Genomic DNA, 24275 nt, shown 5'->3' with positions numbered 1-24275 from the left:
ATGCATTCCAGTCCATCATTTTTCACCCACAGTGACATTTTAGAGAGACACCCACCCAATGCAAAGCAGTACTGACCCTGCTCTTATGGAACAGTCCATCCAGAACTGCCAGGTGAGGTCCCGTCCAGAAGGAAACACATGCAACCATAGACTGGTTTCGGCCTATTTCGGCCTCTTCAGTAGACTTCAGCTTGAGTAATATGGCATAGCAAGCACAAGAGCCATGTCTTGGCACACCCATCATACTTAGTCACACTTGCTGGACACACAATTTCAATGCCAATAGCTCTTGTTGGCAAGACCTATTGGCTTTGCCAATGCTTGTTTGACAAGGAAGTGTCACTTACTCTTGAAAAAGTAGGAACAGTGCAAGACTGTTCAATGTCCGATGCAGAATGACATTTTGCTGCTTGTCTATTCCACATTGTCCAGGCCTTTTCTTGCTATTTGGTGCCACCTAGTGGTGAATTGTTGAGATTGCTGCGTTACCTTGTATTATGGATTCATAATCCTGGGTCACATCTAAGCCAGGAGTAAACTATGAATTGCTCCTGGTATCAGGTGGACTAGTGCACTGTTAATTCCATAAGATTGGCTGACTGTGAAACAGAGAATGCTTTTAAAATGTGCTGCTGGGAATACAATTTCATACATAACTTGTCCCTCAGGTGTCTGCAGGATGCACACTCATTGTACACTTCTACTTAAACCTAAAGGGTTCTAGTGAAAACCTCCTACATGTAACATCATTGATTAAGGTACATTGGGGGTCAGGTACACTAGACCAAAAAAAAAAAAAAAATACAAGAAGTGTAACAAAGAGCTTGGTGGCTTTTTAGTTGTTCGGGTCTCAGCTACTGCCTGTTGGCCAGACCTACTGTTTCCAATATACACTGAGTGGGCTTTGGGTCAGCCCCTTCCTCATGAGTGGATGGGTTGGTTATCTCTCTCAGTTGTCACCTCTTGATTCGATGGCTTTCCTTCCTATTCTTGTCCCACTCAGGAGCACATCAATCTCACAGAGATTTGATTAGTTGACTTGTATCCTTCCACTGCTGACATTGCTTGTATTCAGGGCACTACATTTTCCTTTCCCTTTAAACACTCAGTAGGAATTGTAAGAAACTGGATTACTATTTGGGTGGGTGACTGCCCACATCAAGGAATAATCATAACCTTTGTCCGGGTGAACCCTTAAAATCACTACATTAACCTGCCTTTAACACCCTGGCAACTATGGCATAGAGCAGGCAGGCTTACCATACAGGCAATGTGTAAAGTATTTATGCAGTACAAAAACAGTAATAAAGTAAAATGCAAAAAAAAAAATTCCAACCCAGATTAGAAAAATAGAGTAAAATGTAATAAACAAAATGAAACCATAGTCACTGGACTAACAGGCCCTCCTGGACCTCACATCCATCTTCCGCTAGGTCTTCTTGTGGTCCAGCAAGGTCTTCTTCCAGGGTCAATTTCTTCTAGGGTGCTAAAGTTGCTACCGCTGCCTTCTTTTCCTCAGTAGCCATAACCAATGTTTCTCCTTTAAGGCTATGAAAGCCAGCTGCAATCTCAACGCCCTCTCCGTTTGTCCAGTCTGATATGGACAAATCATGTGAGGACGCACTGATCCCTGCTTTGGAAAAGGAAGAGTATACCGCTCTTTGGGATACACACTCCTCTGGCACTGGAGCCTCCTCAATGTCATCTTCATTTTCCTCTTCCATTTTATACTCATTCTACTATTAGTTTCGCTGTAGCTGATGGACTTTCTCCTAGGCTCTTAGGGAAATGTGATAACCCTCCCTCTTGGTCTGCTTGTTCAGCTTCTGTCCTATGCACTTGCTCCTCAGCTCTGCCATGCTAAGTCTCTGCAAGTTAGTCAGATCCACCTTCATGTTCCGAAAAAAGTAAGGTGCAAACATTGAGGGTAAGACTGAATTTAGAAATACAAAAAAAATGACCCATTTAGGACCAAAAGTCAATTAGAAATAAAAAAAAGTCAATTTAAAAAGAGATTTTAATATCAACTTGAATCCCTGTGTGGTATTGCAAAACACAAGTCCTGGATTCCAACGCTGGACACCAATGTTATATGTGGGATTAATATTTGGGTTAGGTGATTACCTACCTCAAAGAATAATCACAAACCATGTCAAGGTGAACCCTTAAATGTACTAAATTAACGTGAGCTAAAGTCCCTGGTAGGTTTGGCACAGAGCAGACAGGCTTAACTTGGGCCAATGTGTAAGATATTTTGCATTACCAAAACAGTAATAAAGTTGAAATGCAATGCAAAAAAATACCGAATTGAATTAGAAAAATAGAGTAAATTTAATAAACAAAATGAAACCAAAATGTCAAAAATCCAACAATGGGAACCAGTGATGTGATTTTCATTTGAAGTTTTAAGTAGAAAAGCACCAAGAAGCATAAAGTGCCAATGATTGTCAATGATCATGGTAGACTGGAATCTAGACGTAATTTGACACTGATCGTGATGGAGCATGGGTCGGATACAACAACCAGTTCCGGCCTAGTCGAAGATTCTGCCATCTGACTTTAGTCCTTTAAGCCCCAATCCACCACAGGAGTACACTTCTAAAGCTCCCAGGACCTCAGGGGAGGCACTTAGATGCTCAGAGGGACCGCTGGATTCATGTGAACACCATGCTGTTCCAGTCAGCCAAAGAATTTAGGCTATTATCTACTGAATTATAGAAAGCACAAAGGGTAAGTATGCAAAAGTTATGTTTCCATAATATTTATTAAAAATCCAATGTCACCATTGAATTGGACTTTTAACAAATATTAAAAAATAGGTGTTTAATTATTTTTCTAGCTTGCTCATTTCCGATATAAGGTATTGGGATTGTAACCTGTACCCTGTGCTTTTTACACAGGACAGCTAGGCCTGTTACAACAAAAAATAGCTTTTGACTGAATCTTGAAAAATATCTGGCAATAGGGGATTGTCTTGAAGGGGAGTGTAGAAGCAGAATCACCCAATCCCAAGCTTTTTCCGAATACTAGTCCATACCTGAGCCGCATATAATAAGGTCTTGAATCTTACGTTTTTAAAGTAGCTGAATTCAAGCTGTTGAAATAAAAACTCACGGGCAGCTACCCAAGGGAGTAGTTCGAAGCATGATGGTACAGTACTGCCCTCCGCCCCTCTCTGACCTGTATCAAACAGCAATGGAGTGATTTGTTGAAGGACAGAAACCCAGTAGTATAGCCTAAGATTTAGTACTGCCCAGCCCCCCGTTCTCTTGATAAACAAAGAAATGTCAGTGCACTTCGTGGTCTGCCATAGGCCCAGAGGAACTTTCCCATCATGCTATCAAGTACCTTAAACCAGTTATTATTTACCTCCAACGGGATGGCTCAGACAAAATATAAAATCTTAGGGAGAAATAGCATTTTTAATAGATTGCTCCTACCAATCAGAGTTAATCAGAGGTTCTTCCACCTGTGTAGATCAGTTTTAGTTTTGTCTATTAATGGTCGCAAGTTCCCCTCAACGATTTTATCCATGTCTGCCGGAATCTTAACCCCCAGATACACAGCATCTGGCAATACCCATGTATCCTCATAGCAAACATTATCATTAATAAGAATCTAGGTTTTATCTCGGTTCAATTTATAACCCGAGATTCGACCAAATCGACGAGCGTCGGTCTCAATTCGACCAACCGCCAGAGCAGGATCTGAAGTGACGATTGCAAGGTCATCGGCATACGCCAATATTTTGGTCTCCCAGCCCGAGGTGGAAATTGGGCGAATTAGGGGGTTGACCTCAATTCGGGTAATCAACGGATCTATATAAAGGGCAAAAAGCAGGGGAGAGCAGGGGCAACCTTGCCTTGTTCCCCGCTGAATTTTAACTAGCTCTGACTCTCCACCCATTAGTGCAATCCTAGCCTTGGGATTAGTATATAGCTTTTTAATCCACCCGATAAACTCGTGCCCCAATCCCTTCTTCTCCAAGATTGACCATAGATAGGGCCAAGAGACCCTATCAAAGGCCTTCTTGGCGTCCAGTAACAGCAAATGCCATGGGGTCCCGATGAGTTTTAGCTATATCAAATAAGGTGATTACCCGCTGAATATGATCTGTTGTTCCAAACCCCGGAATAAAACCGTGTTGAGCTGGTGACACAATTTTCCTTATGATCCCAGATAAACTTGAGGCCAGAATTTTTGCGAAGATCTTTGAATCACAGTTGATTAACGTGATTGGACAGTATGATCCTAACTCCTGCACTAGTTTACCCTTTTTTGGAAAGACCACAATCCATGCAGAGGCCCAAGATTTGGTGGGGGAGAAACTCCTTGAATATCCAAAAACACCTCCAGCAGAAATTTGCTGAGGGTAGTAGCAAATACTTTATAAAAATTCCCCAGGTATTAAATCCACCCCCGCCGCCTTACCCGATGAGAGCCCTGCAATTGTAAGCGCCATCTCTTCAGCAGAGATTGGCTGATCCAAACTACTTCCATCTCCCTCACCCAAACCTTCCCTGATAGAAGACTCTAGATAGGACTCTATCTCCTCTAGATCCGAAATCTCCTCCTTATAGAGTTGTTGGTAGTATCTCTGAAAAGCCGACCGTATCCCACCTACATCCGAGATGAGCCCACAATCCGGATCATTAATCTGTTTAATCTCACCAAAAACCACTTGTTGTCTTGCACGTAAAGCTAAGGTGCGCCCCACTTTATCATTAAGCTCATAAGTTTTGTTTTTACAGACGGTATATTTATTGGCCACCTTCTTAGCAGCTATATCCCCAATTGCAGATTTAGCGAGAATAACCCGGAGCTGGGCTTCCTCAATATCCCGTTTAGCCAAGACTGCCCCCACCAGCCCAGTCTCTGCACAAGAGAGAGCCTGGTATAGATCCTGCAGTTTCTGCTTCTCCTTCTTTTGCGTGCCCCAGCTAAACCTCATCGGTTCGCCTCTAATCCCTGCTTTCAGCACATCCCATACAGTACTCAGGGGGCAGTCCCCACATTCTCCATGATTAATAGCGGAATGCATTTCCTCATCTGGTACAGATAGTCTTCATCTAAGAGTAATGCTCGCTCGAAGGACCATGTCCTATTAATCTGAGGGGTTGCTTGAATATCTACCTCCAGTACCAACGGGTTATGGTCAGACATTACACGAGGATATTTAAAAATACGTGACGCCTGAAGCCATCCACTTGAAATAAAAAAAGTATCGAGACGGGCGTGAACTTTATGTGGACCAGAACAATACGTGAAGCCGGGGTCCGAGGTGAGCTTTTCCGCCAATACGTCATATAGCTCATGGGTTGAACTAGGTGTTTTAGTGACCGATAGACCTTAGGCTTGCGTCCCTGATAGGCCCCGGTATCTACCCTTAAGGAGTCTCCCCTAATATTAATATTAAAGTCCCCACAGATAACCAACGGGAACGCCCACCCAGCTAGCTCGGTGCAGATCCCATCTAGTAAAGTGGAGTCATCAATAACAGGACCATAAATAGAGCGGAGAGTAAAAGAGCCTTGTGTGTGCATAATTTCTGCAACCGCCCATCTCCCAAGACTATCCGCTCTAGTTTTATTATAGCGAATCTTGCCTTGCACCCCAGAATTGCTACCCCCCTTGTACGGGAACCTTGCAGGGTCCTGGTAATGTTTTAGAAGTCTGAAAATTCTAATAACTGTTTCTGAGACCCTTCCAAATGCGTTTCTTGTAAACAAAGGATATCTGCTTTCAAAAACTGTACCTCTATGTTCACCTTTTGCCTCTTTTGGAAGTTATTTAATCCACAAATATTAATTGAGGCTATTCTTACATTAGTCATTTAGTATGCTGCACACCCTGCCAAAAGCCCTACTGCCCGCTCGACCAACCCCTGCCTCATGGCTTGGATGCCACACCCACCCCCTTTCGACTAGCCCTTCCCGCTCCCATCCCTTATCACAAGCAAAAGGGTCAATTCTGACCCTCATGATGGTTCCCACCCACCAAGCCGCTGCTGCCCCTGTCCCGACCCTCAACCTAGCAAACCACCCCCAAAAAGAAACCCACAAACCCTCAGAGGGAGACCTGCCACAGGAACCCACATCCAGACTAGAACACCTGAAAACAAGTAAGCCACCCCCGTTAGAGAGGTAAAGCTAAAGAAGACGCCAGAGCCAGCCATGTCTATCATTCAGCCCATTCCAGTCTCGATAGAAATCTCCTATAAATAGTTTTGTGCTTTGATCTCAGAAACAAAAGTCCTCGTCTTTCCCTTGAATATAATCTTGAGGCGGGCTGGGCTCAATAGATATACTTCACAACCAAGTCGTTTAAATGGTGGAAAGAGCTGACGGAACTGCCACTTCCGTTCCACTGTTGCATGGCAGAAATCCGGACGAGTAAAGAAGGTATGGCCCTCAAAGGTTCTCTTTGCCTCAGGTCTTGCCTTGTCAAAAATGGCTTGGCGCAGAAGGAAATTACCAAAATATACCAGAACCGCTCTTGGTTTCTCTTCCTGCTGGGCTTGGTTTTTCTTTTTGAGCATCAGAGGAAAGCGATGAACTCTTTGGATCTCAGATTCCCAGTCCCAGTCGGCAAGATCGGGGAAGGCTCCCTTAAGTAGTTTCACCATGAAAGATCTAAAGTCGTTCCCCTCCACCATCTCTGCTATACCGAGGAACCGCAGGTTGTTCCTACGCTGGCGGTTTTCAAAGTCTTCCAACTTCCACCTTACATCCGTGAGCTGTGTCTCCTGTACAATTTGCCGTTGCTCAACCTCCGCTGCCACCGTGGCGGCAGCCTCTACTCACTCCTCGACCAAAGTAATCCGCTCTGTCACCTCTGAGCAAATTTTGGATACCTTTCGTACAGCACCTTGAATCTTTTTAGTGGCCAGGTGAGCTCTTTTATGTTCCACTCTTGCCTCAGACTTCATCTGCTTCAGAGTGGCATAGATTACTTCCATTGAGGGGTGACAGACAGATCTGGTGTGGGGGCTCCCTGGGAGGTGCCTGATTTTTCTCCCTCGTTCTCACTGTACACCTGGCGAGTTGTTGAGTAGTCCCACCTCAGTTGCCGAGTGACATCGACTTCTGAGCCTGATTCCCTCTCAATTCTTCAAGCTCTCTCACGGCTTCTTTTAGAGAGGGAGAGTTGTTTCTGAGTTACGGGCTTTGCTTTCCCATCCTTTGAGCTGTCCTCCGATGATCCTTGGGCAGATTCATCATCTGTCAGCACCTCGCTTAAGCCAGACAGATCTGATTCATCTGTTAAAGAAAATAATTTCTCTGCTGGGGATCCCCCTCTCTGATTTGTGTCCGTTTTTTCTTGAGTTGCCTGATGAACCTGTGGGGGGTCTAGCTCGTTACAACAACCTTCCAGTCTCCCAGTTCCACTAGCCACTGCATTATCCCCTGTGTCCAGCGGTGAAGTCTGCTCATGAACTAAGGCTATTGCCACAGCCTTATCTTGATCACTCAGGGGTTGCCCACATAATTTGCCCGTAAATATTTCAGTAATAGAGGGCTGTCTGACCGTGGGAAGATCCAAGCGTACACAAGCCATTTGTCTGGTTGTCTGCACAGAATTCAAGGTTTCCTTCTCCGTCTGTGTTTTGCCATTCCCCGTTCCTGCCAATCCCTTGGGGCTGTGCGCTAGTCTCTTTTTAAGAGGAGCAGGGCGTGCCGGGAGCGTACCCGGCAGCTCCGCCCGCTCCTTTGTTTGTTTGGCTCCCTTCCGTGGCATCCCAGGGTCTTGCATCTCCGGACTCCCCAGAGATCCGTAGCCGTCTTGGAACCCGCCATACATGCCCGCTCTCCTCCGGATGGCAAGCCGTAACAATCAAGAGAGGAGGAAGAGGCGGCGCTGGAGAAGCAAACCGGCACGACCCAACAACCAGGTAGGCCCAACCATCAATCTGTGGGTCGGGGACAGGGATCAGGTAGCAACTAACGCGGTGTCTAGGCAGCCATCTTGCTCCAGCTAAACCGCTAGCCGTTGGCGATGGGGGAAGAATAGCGGCCCCTAAATCCTTGTAGATTTTTTCAATGAAGAGGGTTTTGTCATATTTGAGGACTTGAAAAGGAAATTTTTTCTAGGAAATAATGAATTTTTTTAATTTTTACAAATTAGGGACTTTGTTGGGAAGAAAAAGGGGGAGGTGAAGGGTTTAATAAAGTAGCACTGGTGGAGATGTTGAGGGGAGGAAAACATCGGATTGGGGAGATTTATAAACTGTTAAATGGCAGGCTAGGTGGTGACATTGAGAAACATGTGGCCCGGTGGCAGGCAAATAGCCATGTTACGGAGAGAGACAGTCTTCTCTCGTTAGAGCTTGCTCGATCGATGCTGCTCTCCACTAACCTACAAGTGCAACACTATAAGAATGGTTTAATTTATATATAACTCCGGCAAAGAACAGCAAATGGGGGCGGGTTAGCGGTGTTAATTGTCCCCGCAGTCAAATGTTTGGGGTTGATCTAGCTCATATGCTGGCAGATTGCCCAGGGTTAGTGAGCCTAAGACGGGAGTTAAATGATTTTTTTAAGGTCAAATTGAAATAATTGAAGCTTTCGGTCATGTGACACTTAATTATTTTTGGAGTTCATGAACAGGAAATATCCCCGATGGCTCATCCTATGTTTCTTTTTATTGCGATGGCGGTGTTTAGACTGTGCCTAACGACAGCTTTGCTGCTTCCTTTAATCATTGGCTGGGTCGTTTAATGTCGGTGTATCACATTGAAAGGGCTGTGTATGCTCAGAAGGGCTCTCGGGCTGGTAAAAAGGGGTTGCTAATCTGGGCTCCTTTGAGGGAATGGCTGGAGTCCCATGAAGATGGCCAATAGACACTCGATCTATGGTGCTGCATTTCCTTTCCCTTTCTTACTTTTCTTTACTTTTTTTTTGTTTAAATTGCTGCACAGCTCAACCGCTGTAGGTATGAATCTGTGTAATGGTTTGGATAGTGGGTGGGGGGTCTTAGGAAAATTAAATTGTAAAAAGTTAATAAAGATGGTTAAAAGAAAAATAGCTTTTGGGTGTTAGTCACTGTAAGGACATATTAACATTAGATTTGTACATGTTCTACTAAAAATAGCATGCACCCAGCCTTGTGGAATGCAAGACCTACATAGGGGTGACTTATTAATATTTAAAAGGCAGAGTTTGACTTGTCAAAAGGGTTTATTTTGACAGGTCGAAAGGCAGTGTTTAGAGTGCACCAGTCAGGCTTCAATGGCAGGCCTGATGCCGTGGTTAACACTGTCACTGTCGTGAATGGCACAAGAGGTGCTGCAGTTCACTAGTGAATTTTAACTTAAAGGCCCTGGGTACGTTTTATACCAAGTCAAGTCAAGAAAGCTTTATTCGACGATTGTCATAAAAGCATATATATACCATACATTTACAAGATAAAACATTTTAAGATATTTTAAAATGGTTTAAAACAATAAATAAATAGAGATATTTACAGACTGATTGAGCAATTCACGGGAAGGAAAATTAATCAAGACAACATTTTGTTTTGCTCCTAATCACCCATGCCCTGCCAAGAAACTTTGCAACAGATATGTAAACAAATGAAGTTTCAGCAGATCGTAAAATACGAACTGCCACCTTGGTATTCCTGGTACCCAAGGTCCGGCACATTGGTTTAAGCCAGGTCTGTCGGGGGATTATATAGGAAGGGCATTGAAACAAAAAGTGATTAACAGATTCAATAGATGCAATACAACCAGGACAATTGAGTACATTTTCTGTGGACCATCTAGATGTAAACTCTCTTACTGGGAGACTACCAACTCTGAACTGAAAATAAAGCTTCCTGTCCAAAGGACTGGTTATATCATCCCAAAAGGGTGCCAAGGAAATGGTGTCCTTGAAGTCCAAGAAGATGCCAGATAATGAAAGCGGTGCTGTTGATCTGAAAACTCTGGATGCTACCATTTCCCAGTACAAAGCTTTCAGGACTTGTTTGGTGGGGAAGCAAGCATTTTGAGGATCCTCCCACAGGTTTTTTAGACCCAGGTCCCGAAGCGACTCATAGATCCTACGGAGCCACTTGACCTTTCGGCAAATGTCCAGTTTGATAATGTCCATGAGGCCAAGAGCAAAAAGCCTAAGTTCGGGGGTGACCCATAAACGCCTCCAGTATAGAATAGGGCGGAAAGAGGCAATTAATGCTATCGGTCTCATACCAAGGTCATAGAATAGGGGGCAAAGGGGAGTACTCTGAGGTAGACTAGTTAAATTTCGAAAGAAATTATTTTCAGAGGAAGATAGCTTATGTACATTTTCAAATCCCCACAATTCAACTCCATAAAGTGCAGCTCCAACCACTTTGGCATCATACACCCGAAGAGCAGGATCAATAGGTTTGGTCAGAGATTTGACATGTTCCTTGCTTAAAGCACCAGAGAGTTGGGAGTGCTTAAGAGATGCCAGGTTAACCTGCTTTTTCCAGCTCAAGTCATGCTGAATACAAATGCCCAGATAAGTAAAATCTTGGACCTGGTCCAGTAACAAACTATTCATAAATATCTTACATTTAAAAGATTTTGGTTGATTAAAAGACATGAATTTAGATTTTAAAACATTAATTTCGAGCCCACGGGCTAAACAGAACTCCTCGAACAAACCTAAGGACCTCTGCAGGCCACTCGGGGTTTTGGAAATTATAAGGCAATCGTCGGCAAACATTAAAATAGGAATTTTCGCACCTGCCAGAGAAGGGGCATCCACTTTCGCATCTATTAATAATTTTGCTATGTCATTGATATACAGAGAAAATAAGGTTGGCGCGAGGACGCAGCCCTGCCTGACCCCCTTTTGGATGGGGAACTGCCTGGTCACTTGTCCAACACCACCCCATCTAATCTGCGCAAAATTGTCTAAATGGAGTCTAGCAATTAGAGAAACTAGAACAGCTGGCATCCCCAGGTTGTCCAGGACAGCCCATAGGGTTTTCCGAGGGACTAAGTCAAAGGCTGCCCTAAGATCAATAAAAGCTGCATATAGGCTGCCTCCCCCCAAGTAAACCACCTTCCAATAGAGCATAGCAAAATGCAGCACCTGATCGATGGTGCTTATTCTTGCTCTAAAGCCGGCTTGTAGATGGGAAAGGATTGCATTGTCTAGGGCCCAATCCAACACTTTATTCAGGATCAACCTGCCTAAGATCTTTTGTGTGGTATCAATCAGGCTGATAGGACGGTAGTTAGCAGGGAGAGACTTGTCCCCCTTCTTGAACACTGGAATAATTTCTGCTCCCTTCCAGGACGTCGGAATCGGAGCGCCTCTAGCAATCAAATTGGCTAAGATTAAAATGTAGTTACCCCATGACTCACTATTACAAAAGAAAATATCAGCAGGAACTCCATCCATCCCAGGAGCCCTCCCAGGAACCAATGACTTGAGGGCAATAACAACATCACCCAAAGTAAAGGCATCTTCATTGTAGAAAGTATATTGATAATTTGAAGATGGGCATGTGTTTTCGTCAATGGCATATAAGGATTCAAAATGCTTAACCCAATCATCTTGTGAAACCCAGTTTTGTGGTTTGTCAGGGTTCCCCCCAGCTCCCCATTTAAAAACTGACCAGAAACGTCTCATGTCTTTATGGGCACCTGCTTCCCTGAGTTCCTGCCATCTTTGGAAGTCCCATGCTCTCTTGGCTTTAAAGATTGCTTGCTTATATGCATACCTAGCGGGACGAACTAAGGAGATATCACCAGATTTCAGTGCGGTGCCCAGATTAGCACGAGCTTCTCTACAATCGGTAGAATACCAACGTAGTGGGGAGTCGTCAATGGGTTTAGTTTTTTTAATGGGTCTTACAAAGATATCTTTAAGTTCTGAGAAGAAGATTTCATGGATCGAAGTTCCCATATTACAATGAGATGCCAAGGGGCACTGGTTAAGTACGGCCCCCATATCCTGAATGGCAAGCACTAATCTATTAAAAATATGAGTAAGGCATTCTTGGCTTTGAGCAACCTTTGCCCACTTTACATGACGCATATCATTAGAGATAACCACGTCTTGATGGAGCTGAAAAGAAAAATTACTATGGGCAATGGGAGTCACCCAAAACGAGGTAGTCAGAGAGAGAGGGTTGTGATCACTCTCCAATCTGGCTATAACTTCCATGCCCTTCAGGGATTCCCATAGATCTAAAGATAGTAGGATGTAATCTATCCTGCTTGTACGGGAACCACTCTTAAAGGTGATTGATCCGGATTTATCCTGTTCAGTCCTTCCATTAGTTGCACGAAGCCCCTTGCTTAAGCAAAGGGCGTTGATCTGGATTGCCAGTTCAGACCAACGAGTGACAGGTTCAAGGTCTAAACATGGGACACCCCATAAGCCATCCTCAGCCTCCGAGATACTCCAATCAATACCAGAAAGGGGTTCAAAGGTTACATTAAAATCACCACCTACGATTACATGTGAGTGCTGGGAGTGGAGAAGCAAGAGTTCCTCCAAACGTGCTATAATAACAGATTTCTTACCCCCAGTACTTCTAGCATAGACATTGTAGATATCCAGCGATTTACCGTTTCTAAACTTAAGCTTGAGTAGCTGGATATCTGGGTGAGAGGTGGGGAGCTCCTTAACAATAATACCTAGGTCCTGTCTAATCCAGGTGGTGAGACCACCTGAGGGACGCCCCTTTTTGCCCTTTACGGCCAAGACGTTAAAATTCAAAAAACCCGCTACAAACTGAGCCTCCAGTAGCCAGGTCTCTTGGAATAAGCAAATGTCATAAGAATTAATAAATCGTACCCAATTAGGATCATTCAACTTAGATTTCAATCCTGCGATATTCCAGGACAGGAGTGTGCCATGCTCAGAGAGGGTTACACTATCTTCTTGAATGGATTCCGGGATACCATTCAGTAGAGTGATCTCTATCGGGTTTACAAAGAAACATTGCTTATCCATACTACCCAAGTTACCAATGATAGGGACTTTGTTAATCTCTGGGATACTGTTCAGTGAAGTAATCCTTACAGGATCTATGGAAGCATATTGTTTATCCCTACTAGCCGGGGTACTGATATTAAGGACTTTGTTAGGCAAAAAAGAAGAAACAGGGGAAACCACTAGCCTAACTTCTTTACAAAGTCAATCATTTAATTCTAGGCCGGACTCTCCCAAGGGCTGAGGCCAAACACCACCTGAGTAAGAAGTTTGAATAGGGGAGGACTTGATTTGAATTGTAGAATAGTCAGGAGGACAACTTCTGAACTCCAGATTGATGAGGTTATCTGCTATAGTGGGATCATAAAAAGTGACCTCTATAAGGTCCATCCTATTACCATTCTGAGAAATCCTTCTGGCTCCCTCTATGTCAGCTCTGATTACAGAGCAACAACCCCTTACATGCCTGAGCCAGTGTATGACCTTGTTAACCAGAGATTCACTGGTTTCAAGTTGGGACCCAGAGGACAATCTTGGAACATTTACCATAAGGACCTTTCGTGGGTGAAAAGTACGACTGTGTGGCCCATATCTTTGAGTTTGGCAGTAAGGATTACCTCTAGGAGTGATTCCAGTTCTCTCATTAATAAGGGAAGGTCTTCCAGCACATGGTAATACCTGAGGCATACCAGGAGAGGCTCTGGTAGGATGTCTAACAGAAGGTGGGGTGCAAGCAGCGGCAAAGTTAGCCCTTGATGGAGCTAGGAGACGAGACTGAATATTCACGGGGTGAGAAACAAGGGGCAGAATCTTAGCATTAACATTAGATGTTACTGGCGGCCCATCAGGCACCTCTACGGGGGCCTTTACCAAACCCCTCTCCGAATTAACAGAGTTTAGCTTAGAATGAGTATCAGCAACCAACTTAGATTCACCCAACTTCATGACAGTGGTTGATAGTGTATCAATCTTGAATTGCATAGTCTCAATTAGGGAGTGCAGGTTTTTCACTAGAACCAACAGAGATTTTATATCATGTTTGCAGGATTCAGTCCCTATGAATCCCTCGGGCAGGATAATGGTAGAGCTATCTTGAGGTAGAAGAGGACCTATATTTGTATCCAGACGTGCAGGAGAAAGCAGAGCTGGACAACTAGCATCAGTATCAACTTCGCTCAGAATGGAAAACCTATTGCTACATGCAATACCCGGGGGACCGTTGAAGTCAGAAAGGGATTTGTCAGAGTGAACTTGGCTCGCATCCGTTAATACTGTGGGGGTGATAGGGACCAACGCTTTGCCCCTTACCCCACTTGTTTGTTCCTCCCCACCCTTTTTCGGGAGGAACATATCCGGGACTGTAACAATACCTTTAGTAGACACATTTCTACCACCAATAGCCGGCAAAGGGGTGGCATTAAGTAGTTCCCCGCATTCATCGACTATTACCTCAATGCGGTCCATTACACAGTTACTGGCTGCATGTTGGCGAGCTTTCTTTGCTCTAGACTTCCTTATCTTAGTATTCACAGGCAGGGAACGTGAAGAGTCAGATTCTCCCTCAGGGGTTTTCCTTTTACCCATGGCAGTTCACTAGTGAATTTTAACTTAAAGGCCCTGGGTACGTTTTATACCATATACTAGGGACTTACAGGTAAGTTAAATATACCACTCAGAAATATGCCAATTCAACATTTTTAAAAAGGAAGCACAGGCGCTTTGCTACTGGTTAGCAAGGGTAGAGTGCACAGAGTTCGAAAACCAGCAAAAATGTCAGCTCCAGCACATGACAAAAAATATGGTTTGACCACACAGAAAAGGTGGATTTTCCACAGTAATTCTTGCATTTTCTTGCTCTCTCTCTTGTTTGCTGCTTCCCCCTTCACTTGGCCCCACCATTCACCCTCCATGTTGCTTCCCCTCCTCCCAATCTTTCCCTCAATGTTTTTTTCAGATACCTCCCCCCCCAACTCATTTGTTGCCCAGCATTGCATTTTTTGTCTTGAGAAACCTGAAAGGTTTGCTTTATGTAACCTTTATGCATACCCCGAACTGATTGGCAGCATGCCAGCAATATTGTTCATAGACAAACATTCTTGTCATGAATTAATATGGAAATTAACACATATATCCTTTGCTGTTCCTCACATTCTCACATTGGGTGTGGCTACTAAAATTGGTTGATGTCCTCACCCTAAACTTGGCATGCATGTTACATCAGCACATCCTCTTCTAGGAATTTGCAACCTTTTCCACTGGAAAATGTCATTGGGTTCTTAATTTATTTGCTTTGCGAGTGGCGCTGAAGAAAGTTTTTCAGAATTACTTTAAGTCTCCGTAATTTCTGAGAAGCACCTAGTATGTTAAAAGTGAGTGTCTTTCGATTGATGAAATATGGTTAAACTACTGATTCCCCTGGTGAATTGACAGTTTTTATTTTAGTTGGCAGAATGTTATAAAACAAAGAAATCCAGAAGCATTGATAAAATGAGGCCATTTCAACTTTCCTTTACATCCTGCCTATGGTACAAAGCAAGTTCTATGCTTCCTTTTCAGCAGGATTCATGGGTCACTCGGTATGAGGACCTCTATAGGCAGTTATGGGAATTGCAGCCATGTAATCTCAGGTAGATAAGAAAACAAAATCATTCAATAATCACGCTCTTTTATTTCTATCCCTACCCCTCTGTTGGTCAGTATTCCATTATTTTTAATCTGCCATCGATATCCCTAAAATGCATTTTGGAAACCAGAAAAGGTGCAAGTGAAGTCACAGCCGGTGCTCCTGTTGTAGCGAGGAATATGTAATGGTTATTTTCCACTAGATGGATTAGAACCCTCTCTAGTTTTAGGGATAAAGAAGAAAGCGATTTATCTTATCGTCATTACGCGATTTGACCAAGACAAAATGCAAGATACTTTTCAGCTTATATGTCTCAAGTACAACTTCATATGGATTGAAAACCCAGCATATATGGGGTGTCGGATTTTAATGTCTGCGTTGAGGGCTAGTGAAGGTTTTACCTATAATGAGCATAATTCAGGGGCGGGTGGATGCAGCAACTAGAAATCTATTGGTGCTTTTACATGTATAGGCTTTTGCAGGACTTATATTACGATAGAAATGTCTCATTTGTAGCTGGGCCCAAAGCTCTACTGTGCTAATGTTAATGTACATGTTTAGGTCCATCCTCCACAGCAGTGGTTTTCAAACTTCTTAAAGCGACACCTCTCCCGTGTAAAAAAAATTAAAAAAAATTGGGCTCCCTCCTCAATTTTTCACAATCATTCTGTTAAATAGGCAATGTTTAAATATGCATTCATTCATGGTAACTTTATTTCGGTCAAAAGACCATAAAAGTGCAATAAGATATGTACAAGTACAAAAATAAAACCATAAATACAGACAAAGTTTAAAAAAAGTTATTAGGGGGAGGAGCCTAGCGCGCAACCAAGATGGCCGCGTAGGTGCGAGGCTCCCGAGGACCTCCGCGACCTCCAGCATAAATCCTGACAGAATCCTGTCCCAGATGAGGGGACTGTATTTGTGAGCCCGAGCAGAGGTGACGCCCGTTTTCCGTTTTTAAATCGGACCTCGGACACCGGCAGGAGCATCGATTGAGGTTTGCGGCCTTCTCCACGCCGACCCCCCGTACTGGAGTTGTGGGGCGATCCGGACACAAAGTGAACAACAGCGGCGGGCAAGGCTGGGTGGCTCGCGTACCCCGCACTTTCACTTTCGCTTTTGCGCCCTCCTTGCTGCCAGGCGAGGTTGGGTTGCGGGGCGGTGTGCGGTGCTGTGGCCTCGTTGGGCTGCCCTGCCGGCCCGCCGGCTGCGATCCGTCCTGAGGAGCGGTGGTCGCCCCCCCCCGGAGCCCTTGAACGGGATTGTCTGCCCCCTTTCTGAGGAGATTGGCTCGATTTGGGGATTGCGACCATGGCCACAAAACAAGATGGCGACCGGGCCAAGGTGAAGTCGACCCGTCGTGGCACGGCCCAACAATCCAATAACATGGACCGCTACACCCTCCAGAAGGGATCTCCAGAGGTGCTGCGTAGGTCCCCCACGGGCCCGACTGATGCTCCTGTTCCGCCCACGGACCTGACCCTCCGGGACGTCATGGGCGCCATCGCCGAGATGAAGGCCTCGGTGGACCAGCGCTTTGACACTCTGGCGCAGAAGATCGACTCGGTCCTCGTGGACGTGGGCCTCGTGAGAGCCGATCTGTCTAAAACAAACGACCGGGTCGATTCTTTGGCCCACTCTACCTCGGGCCTCACAACTGACGTGGCGGCCCTCCAACAGGAGGTGCGCAGGCTTGGCCAGGCGAGCGCCCTGATGAATCGTCGACTGGAGGATTCCGAGGGTCGGGCCCGGAGAAACAACGTCCGCATTATCGGGGTGCCGGAGGGACGAGAGGCGGAGGCAGCGGATCTGTTCATGGAGGACCTGGTCCTCACCCACCTACAGCCTCGGGGGCTGAGCAAATTCTTTGCAGTGGAACGGGCTCATAGGGTCCCCGGGGGTAGGCCTAAGATCGGCGCCCCTCCGAGGCCTCTCATCGCCCGGATCTTCAATTTTAGGGACAGAGACGCTATCCTGCAGACTTCTAGGCTCCAAGGGCCAGTCAGACTTGACAACATGGATATTAACTTCTATCCTGACTTTACCCCGGCGGTCCAAAAGCAGAGACTGAGCTTTCTGGGTGTCAAACGTCGCCTACGAGACCTGAATCTCAAATATTCGATGCTTTTTCCAGCTAAGCTGAGGGTGGAGGTAGATGGCCGCACGCACTTTTTTGATCGTCCCGAGGCGGCCGGGGACTGGCTGGACACTTTGCCCGGAGATCGGGGCCGGGGGGGCGGGGGGGGAGCGGTTGGTGGGGAGGGCCCGCCGGATCAGGACTAAGGGACTAATGGTAGGCCTTGCTCCGGGCTGTGTTATTGTCACCATTGACTGTTAGGGTAAGTTCCCCTCCTGTGGAGGTCGTGCGGGGTCTCTTGGGGGATCTCCCTCCTCCTCTGGGGGACTAGTTAGTTTTCTTTCTATGGGGCGACAGGCACACTGCACTTTGGGGGGGCTGTTTGGGCTCATGCAGGGGTGCAGGGTGGGGGGAGTTCTGTTGGGATGGGTGGGTTGGGGTGGGGTGTGGTTCGTTTCTACCGCAAGGCAAACCCTTTATTGTACTGGTGTTTTTGAGTTGCTCTCGGGGGGACAAATGATGGCTTCTGTATGTGATGGGGGGTAGGGACCTGACTTTGTTGTCCTGGAACGTTAACGGGCTGGGGGATAGGATTAAGCGGGGTGTGGTCCTGCAGTATCTGAAACGGATTTCGCCTGATGTGGTCTTTCTGCAGGAGACACACCTTATTGGTAACTCCTTTTGTGCCATGAATCGACGTGGTTATCGTTTGGTGGCCCACTCGGGCTTTACGTCAGGCTCACGAGGGGTGGGCATTATGGTCAAGACCTCGCTCCCGCTAGAAATAGACGAGGTGCGCCATGATGAGAGGGGACGCTACACTGTTTTGGTGGGGAGAATGGAGGGCAAAGTAGTCGTCTTTGTCTCAGTGTACGTCCCACCGGGGTTACAGTCCACCACCTTTGCAGACCTGGGGCGCCTCCTTCTTGACCTTCCGGGGGGGCTTCTGGTGGTTGGGGGGGACTTCAACGCGGTGGTTTCTGGGACTATGGATCGTTATCCCCCTAGGGACCTCCCCCGGGCACAGGCGTGGCTGTCGGGCCTTTTGGACACACTGGGATTGGTGGACTGCTGGCGTTTAAAGCATCCCACTCAGCTGCAGTACACCTTCCATTCGGGTGCCCATGGTAGCCTTTCGCGGCTTGATCATATCCTTGTCCCTGCGGCCTATGCCGGGAGGGTGGGGGAGGTGCGCCATTTGGCGAGGGGCATTTCAGATCACTCCCCGCTCCTGTTGCACTTTGGTGTCTTCCCGAGGGGGGAGGGCAGGGTAGCTCCAATCAACGCTTGGTACCTGCGCGACCCCACCATTCGCGCTGACTTGATTAAATCCTTGCAACGGTATTTCGAGGAGAATGTGGGGTCAGTCCTGTCGGCTATCTCCCTGTGGGAGGCTTTCAAGACAGTGCTGAGAGGGGAGGCCCTCTCCTTTATTTCCCATGCCCGGAGGCGCGCACAGGAGGAGGTGACCCGGGTGGAGGCCGAAATTACTGAATTGGAGGGTGATTTGGGGAGTGGGGTGACTGACGCTGCGCTCCACGTTCTGCACCTTAAGCAGGCGGCCTATAGGGCCCTCGTCACGGAGGCGGCCAGGGGCCTCAGCAGAGAGCAACAGGGGCGATTGTATGATGTGGGTGATAAGGCGGGCAAGTTGATTGCGTGGTTGGATAAGAAGGAGAGAGGGAGTCGTGTGGTCCCGCTGATTGAGAGGACGGATGGCGTGCGTGTCATTGAGCCGGAAGGCATTGTTTCTTGCTTCGCGGATTATTTCCGCGAGGTATATTCCCCGGTTTCTCCCTGCTCGGAAGAGGATTCCCATGCCCTGCTGCGTGACATCGCGCTCCCCTCCCTTTCTGTGGAGGACAGGGAGTTGCTGGATGCCGCCCCCACCTCGGACGAAATCGCCCTCGCCATCCGCTCGGTCGCTTCTGGCAAGGCCATGGGCCCGAACGGCATTCCTATCGAGTTATACAAGCTGCGACCGGATGTACTGGCACCCCACCTCCGCGCAATGTTCCTTGCGGCCCACTCGCAGGGCTCCCTCCCGCCGGACCAGCGTCTGGCTACCATCGTGGTCATCCACAAGGAGGGGAGACCTCGAGATCGGGTCACATCCTATCGGCCTATCTCGCTCTTGAATGCGGAACCTAAAATCCTCGCCAAGGTGCTCGCCAACCGGCTGGTCGGCGTGGTGGGCGACCTGGTCCACCAAGACCAGTCCGGGTTTATCCCCCATCGCAATACGGCTCTTAATCTGCGACGCCTGCACAGCGTGCTAGCGCGTGTTCCGTTCGTGCGAGAGCCGGCCATCTTGGCGTCTTTGGACGCCACTATGGCGTTCGACACACTCGAGTGGCCGTACATCTGGGCGATGCTGGCGAAATTTGGCTTTGGGCCGGGTTTCATCAGCTGGGTCAAAGTGTTGTACTCGGACCCACTTGCGCAGGTGGTGGTGAATGGTCGAGTCTCGGCCCCATTCGTGCTGGGACGGGGCACGCGACAGGGTTGCCCCCTGTCGCCGCTCCTGTTCGCATTGGCCTTGGAACCCCTGGCAGAGTGGCTGCGGTGGCACCCTTCTATCCGAGGTCTCCGTTGGACCCCTGAGTATGAGGACCGCGTGTCTCTCTATGCAGACGACGTCCTTTTGTACTTAGCCTCCCCGCGCAAATCACTGATTGTCCTGGTCGATGTTCTGCACTCTTTTGGCCGCAATTCAGGCCTTGTCATCAACTGGGCCAAATCCTGTGTCTATGTGCTTTCCGGGGAGGCTCCTGTCCTCCCGCGGGGCTGTCCGATCCAGATTGCCTCGGAGGGATTTCGGTACTTGGGTGTCTACATTACGCTGGACCCGGTGGCCCGCTACGAGCGAAATTTGCTTCCCCCCCTCCAGCGCTTGAAGGAGGATGTCGCGCGCTGGAGGCGCTTGCCACTTTCGCCGCTCGGCCGGGCGGCGTTGTTCAAGATGATGTCACTGCCGCGCTTCCTGTACGCTCTCCAGAACACTATGGACTTGGTCCCAGCGCGCTACTTCCGTGAAGTGGAAGGTTTACAGCGCCGCCTGTTCTGGGATGGGAGGCCGCGTATAGCCTTGGCAAAGTTGACGCTCCCGTGGTACGACGGAGGGATTGCCCTCCCGGATATTAAACGGTATTACTGGGCCTCCCAGTTAGCTGCAATTAATCAGGGCCTCTATGGGCCCGCCCTAAACCCGGCATTTGAAATGGACAAGATGCTCCTGCCCGGTGGCGACTACAATCGAGCGCTCTACGCTAGTGTGCCCGATTCCCGCTTGACGGGACCCACGCGTGTCATGGTGCGAGTATGGCACGCGGCTAATGCAGCTATGGGCTGGAAGGACCGTTTGACCCGGGCGTCACCGCTGTATGCGTCCGAGAGGTTGGGCTCTCTGTGGACCTCGAAGGGCTTTGAGCAGTGGGACACTATAGGCATCAGTACAGTGGGGGATCTCTGGACGAGGGGAGGATTTAAAACATTCGAGACGTTGCAGGCGGAGTTTCAGCTGCGGGGCAGTGAATACTTTCGGTACCTGCAGGTCCGTCACGCGCTGGGCTCCGTCTTCCCAGACGTGGCCTCCATCCCGGAGTCCTCCCCCCTGGAGGATCGAGTGCTAGATGGCCATGTTCCGGACAGCACGATCTCCCTCATTTACAAGAAATTGATAAATGATCGCTCGGGCTTACTGACTGGCCTCCGCGAGGCCTGGGTTGCCGATGGGCTGGAGTTGGACGACGAGGATTGGATTTCCGCGGTGGCCTCTCCGAAGGAGGTGGCCATCCCGGCTCGCCTTCGTTTCGTCCAGCTTAAGATACTCCACCGGGTGTACATGACGGGGCCAAGGCTTCTGCGTATGGGCTATGCCGAGGACGGATTGTGTAAGCGTGGGTGTGGTGCTTCAGCGACCTTTTTGCACATTTTGTGGGAATGCCCGAGGGTGGAGCGATTCTGGCGTGGTGTGCATGAGGTCCTGCGAGCGGTGACGCATGTCGCGCTGTTGCCTGAAGCGAGGAGATGTTTGCTGAATGTGTGGGAACCGACCGATTACTCGGTTCCGCAGACGCGATGGGTGACTCTGGGCTATATGGTGGCTAAACGGGACGTTGCGCGGCTGTGGGGATCCCAGAGGTCCCCGGTGGTATCGGCCTGGAAAGAACACATGGATTGGTGCATGTTCCGAGAAAAGGTGGTGTATGTGGCGCGGGGTAAGCCTGGGGCATGGGTGAAGATATGGGGCCCCTGGAACGCCTACCGCGGGGATATCTGCGAGCCGCCGTTGTTGCCTCCCGCTTCACCAGCTCCGTCCCCCTAGTTTACTCCCTCCCTCAGTTCCGAGCACGGTATTCTCCCAGTCCCGGACCTGTTTCCCTTCCCCTCTCGGGGGTTTTCAGTGGATGGTTTGGGGTCCCCCATTTGAGGAGCACGTGCTGCCACTTTCGATCGTGGGTTGCCTTGCGGGTGTGTGTTTATTTATGTTGTTGTGTTGTATAAAATGAAACCGTATTGTGGGCTCAGAGCCATATGGCCCGCGTTGTGGATACCTCCTGCCTTAGTGTCTATGTAAAGCTAAGTGCCTCATTGTATGTATGTCATTTGTTATCATCACTTTAGCGGCCGGCCGGAAGGTTGTAGGCCCATTCCTGTATATATTTGAGATTGCAATAAACGGTTTCAAAAAAAAAAAAAAAAAAAAAGTTATTAAACAATAAGTTATCATGGATAATAGTAGAAAAAAAAGATAAAAGCACAAAAGGCCATTACTTTATGTAAATAAAACCCAGCCTTCTCCGCCACATACCATATAAAAAGCGGGAAACTACAAAGACAATGCAAGCATCAGTGTCATAAGTTAAAACTCTGCAGGCTTGTGCACATTGTCTAAGACCCAAATTTTTGCACAGAGGAATAAGCCAACATTTTCGAATCGCACTGAATGCTGGACAAAAGAACAGGATATGCACAATATCTTCATTGCACGTTTTACAAGCAGGACAATTACCCTCCATCGATTTTTCCCATCTAGATGTCAGCGCCCCAATTGGAAGAGAACCATGTCTCAGCTGAGTATATAGTTTTCTTGCCAATGGAGGCTGTACTCCTCAATTTTTTACAATTATTCTGTTAAATAGGCAATGTTTAAATATGCATTGCAGTTAAGTTTTGTGACCCTTTTTACACTTACTTCCAGCCAGGATATACATAACAAAATATGTTATTGAAGGTCCATTACAAGGTGGCCTGCTGTCGCTCATCTTTTATCACTTAAAACAAAGCATGATGCTCCTCTTGACCAGAGCCTGGCGCCCTCCCTGGGGATCCCTTAAGCCCCCCCCTCCCGGGGGCCCGCCCCCCAGTTTGAAGACGTATGCTCCATAGAGTGATCTTCTATGAAAAATAGGTGGAAGGACTTAAACGGCTCTTTAAAGCCCCACCACTCCCAGCCAGGAGACGAGCCAGAAGACAGGACGGCTGCTGATGGTCCCGTACAATGAACACAGAGTAGCTCCCTGCCGCTCTCTTTTCTTTCACTAAACACGGCACTGTTTTCAGCATGGGTTTGACTCTATTCCCCTGCCCCCCCCCAATCAATTAAGGCACATCAGTGGGCCTATCACACAAATTCAAGATATCTTAAATACGTTTTGCTGGAAAAAGCCTAGGGCCAAATTACGGGTCTGGCGGTCCAAAGACCGCCAGACCTGGGGTGGCACAGCAGCCACCGTTGCACCAGCAGTCCCACCGCCCTATTAACACTTGAGTGGTCAGACGGTCATTGGACTGCCGGCTGCGCCAGGGAGTCTCTGTTTCCTGGCAGTGGCACTGCGGTCAGGGGCTATGTAATATGCAAGTTGTGCCGCTGTGGCACCACCATGCATATTACAAGTTTCAGGACAGCCAGCGGTTTGATGGAGGTCTTTCCTCCATGTAAAGGCTGTATTGCTGAAACAAAAAGGGGGCCCTACAGGGCCCCCTGTACCTCCTCAGCCTTGAGATGCATGCATAGGGGCACAACAGGTGCCCTCCTGTGTTCATGCACCCAGGTGCCTGCTCAGCATGGACTTTCAATCCCATGCCGTGCAGAAACCCCATGTGGCGTTTCCATTGTGGTACATCTTTCAAATGCACCACCGCCTTTGAAAGATGCACTGCAGTGGGATCGCCCTGCCGCCTGCCCTCCAGACCACAAAATTGGTCATAATCTGGAAGGTAAGCAGCAGTGACCTACGGCAAAGCGGTGGCATTACGGGTGGCACCGCCACAGCACCGCTCCTCCAAAAGTGGTAATTTGGCCCCTACAGACCCCTTGAAGGCGCTACTCAAATCTAGTTTAGTGTGACTTTTGAGAGGCCTGGTCACATGCCTTCTATGTTTGGGACTAAACATCCTGCTGGCCCTGCCACTATTTCCTGCATTCCCAGCCAGCTACAGAAGACAGTCCATGTATTACAAAAGTGTAGGCAGTGTATGAATGCATTTACATGGATTTCTAAATCGCACACCTCACAAGGTGCCATGTGCTCACAACATGATATCTTTGCCTTCTTATAGTTGAACAGCACATCTCCAGTGCAACAACTGCCCTTTTCCAAGCTTACGCCCCCTTTGAGGCCAGAAACCCCTTGGTGTCTTTCCATGCACC

General features: G+C 47.7%; 1 protein-coding gene across 1 annotated transcript in view; it reads right to left on the bottom strand.

The window, feature by feature from the left end:
• Positions 1-1724, bottom strand: part of LOC146782794 (uncharacterized) — a 64654-nt gene extending 62930 nt beyond the window's left edge. Inside the window, exon 1 of the mRNA XM_085637251.1 lies at positions 1500-1724. Within this exon, the coding sequence (XP_085493377.1) occupies positions 1500-1724 (225 nt within the window). The remainder of the gene's footprint in view (positions 1-1499) is intronic.
• Positions 1725-24275: the final 22551 nt, after the last annotated feature.

This window comes from Triturus cristatus, chromosome 12 (assembly GCF_964204655.1).
Source record: "Triturus cristatus chromosome 12, aTriCri1.1, whole genome shotgun sequence".
In the NCBI taxonomy this organism is placed as follows: Eukaryota; Metazoa; Chordata; class Amphibia; order Caudata; family Salamandridae; genus Triturus; species Triturus cristatus.
This window is presented reverse-complemented; position numbering and strand designations above follow the sequence as displayed.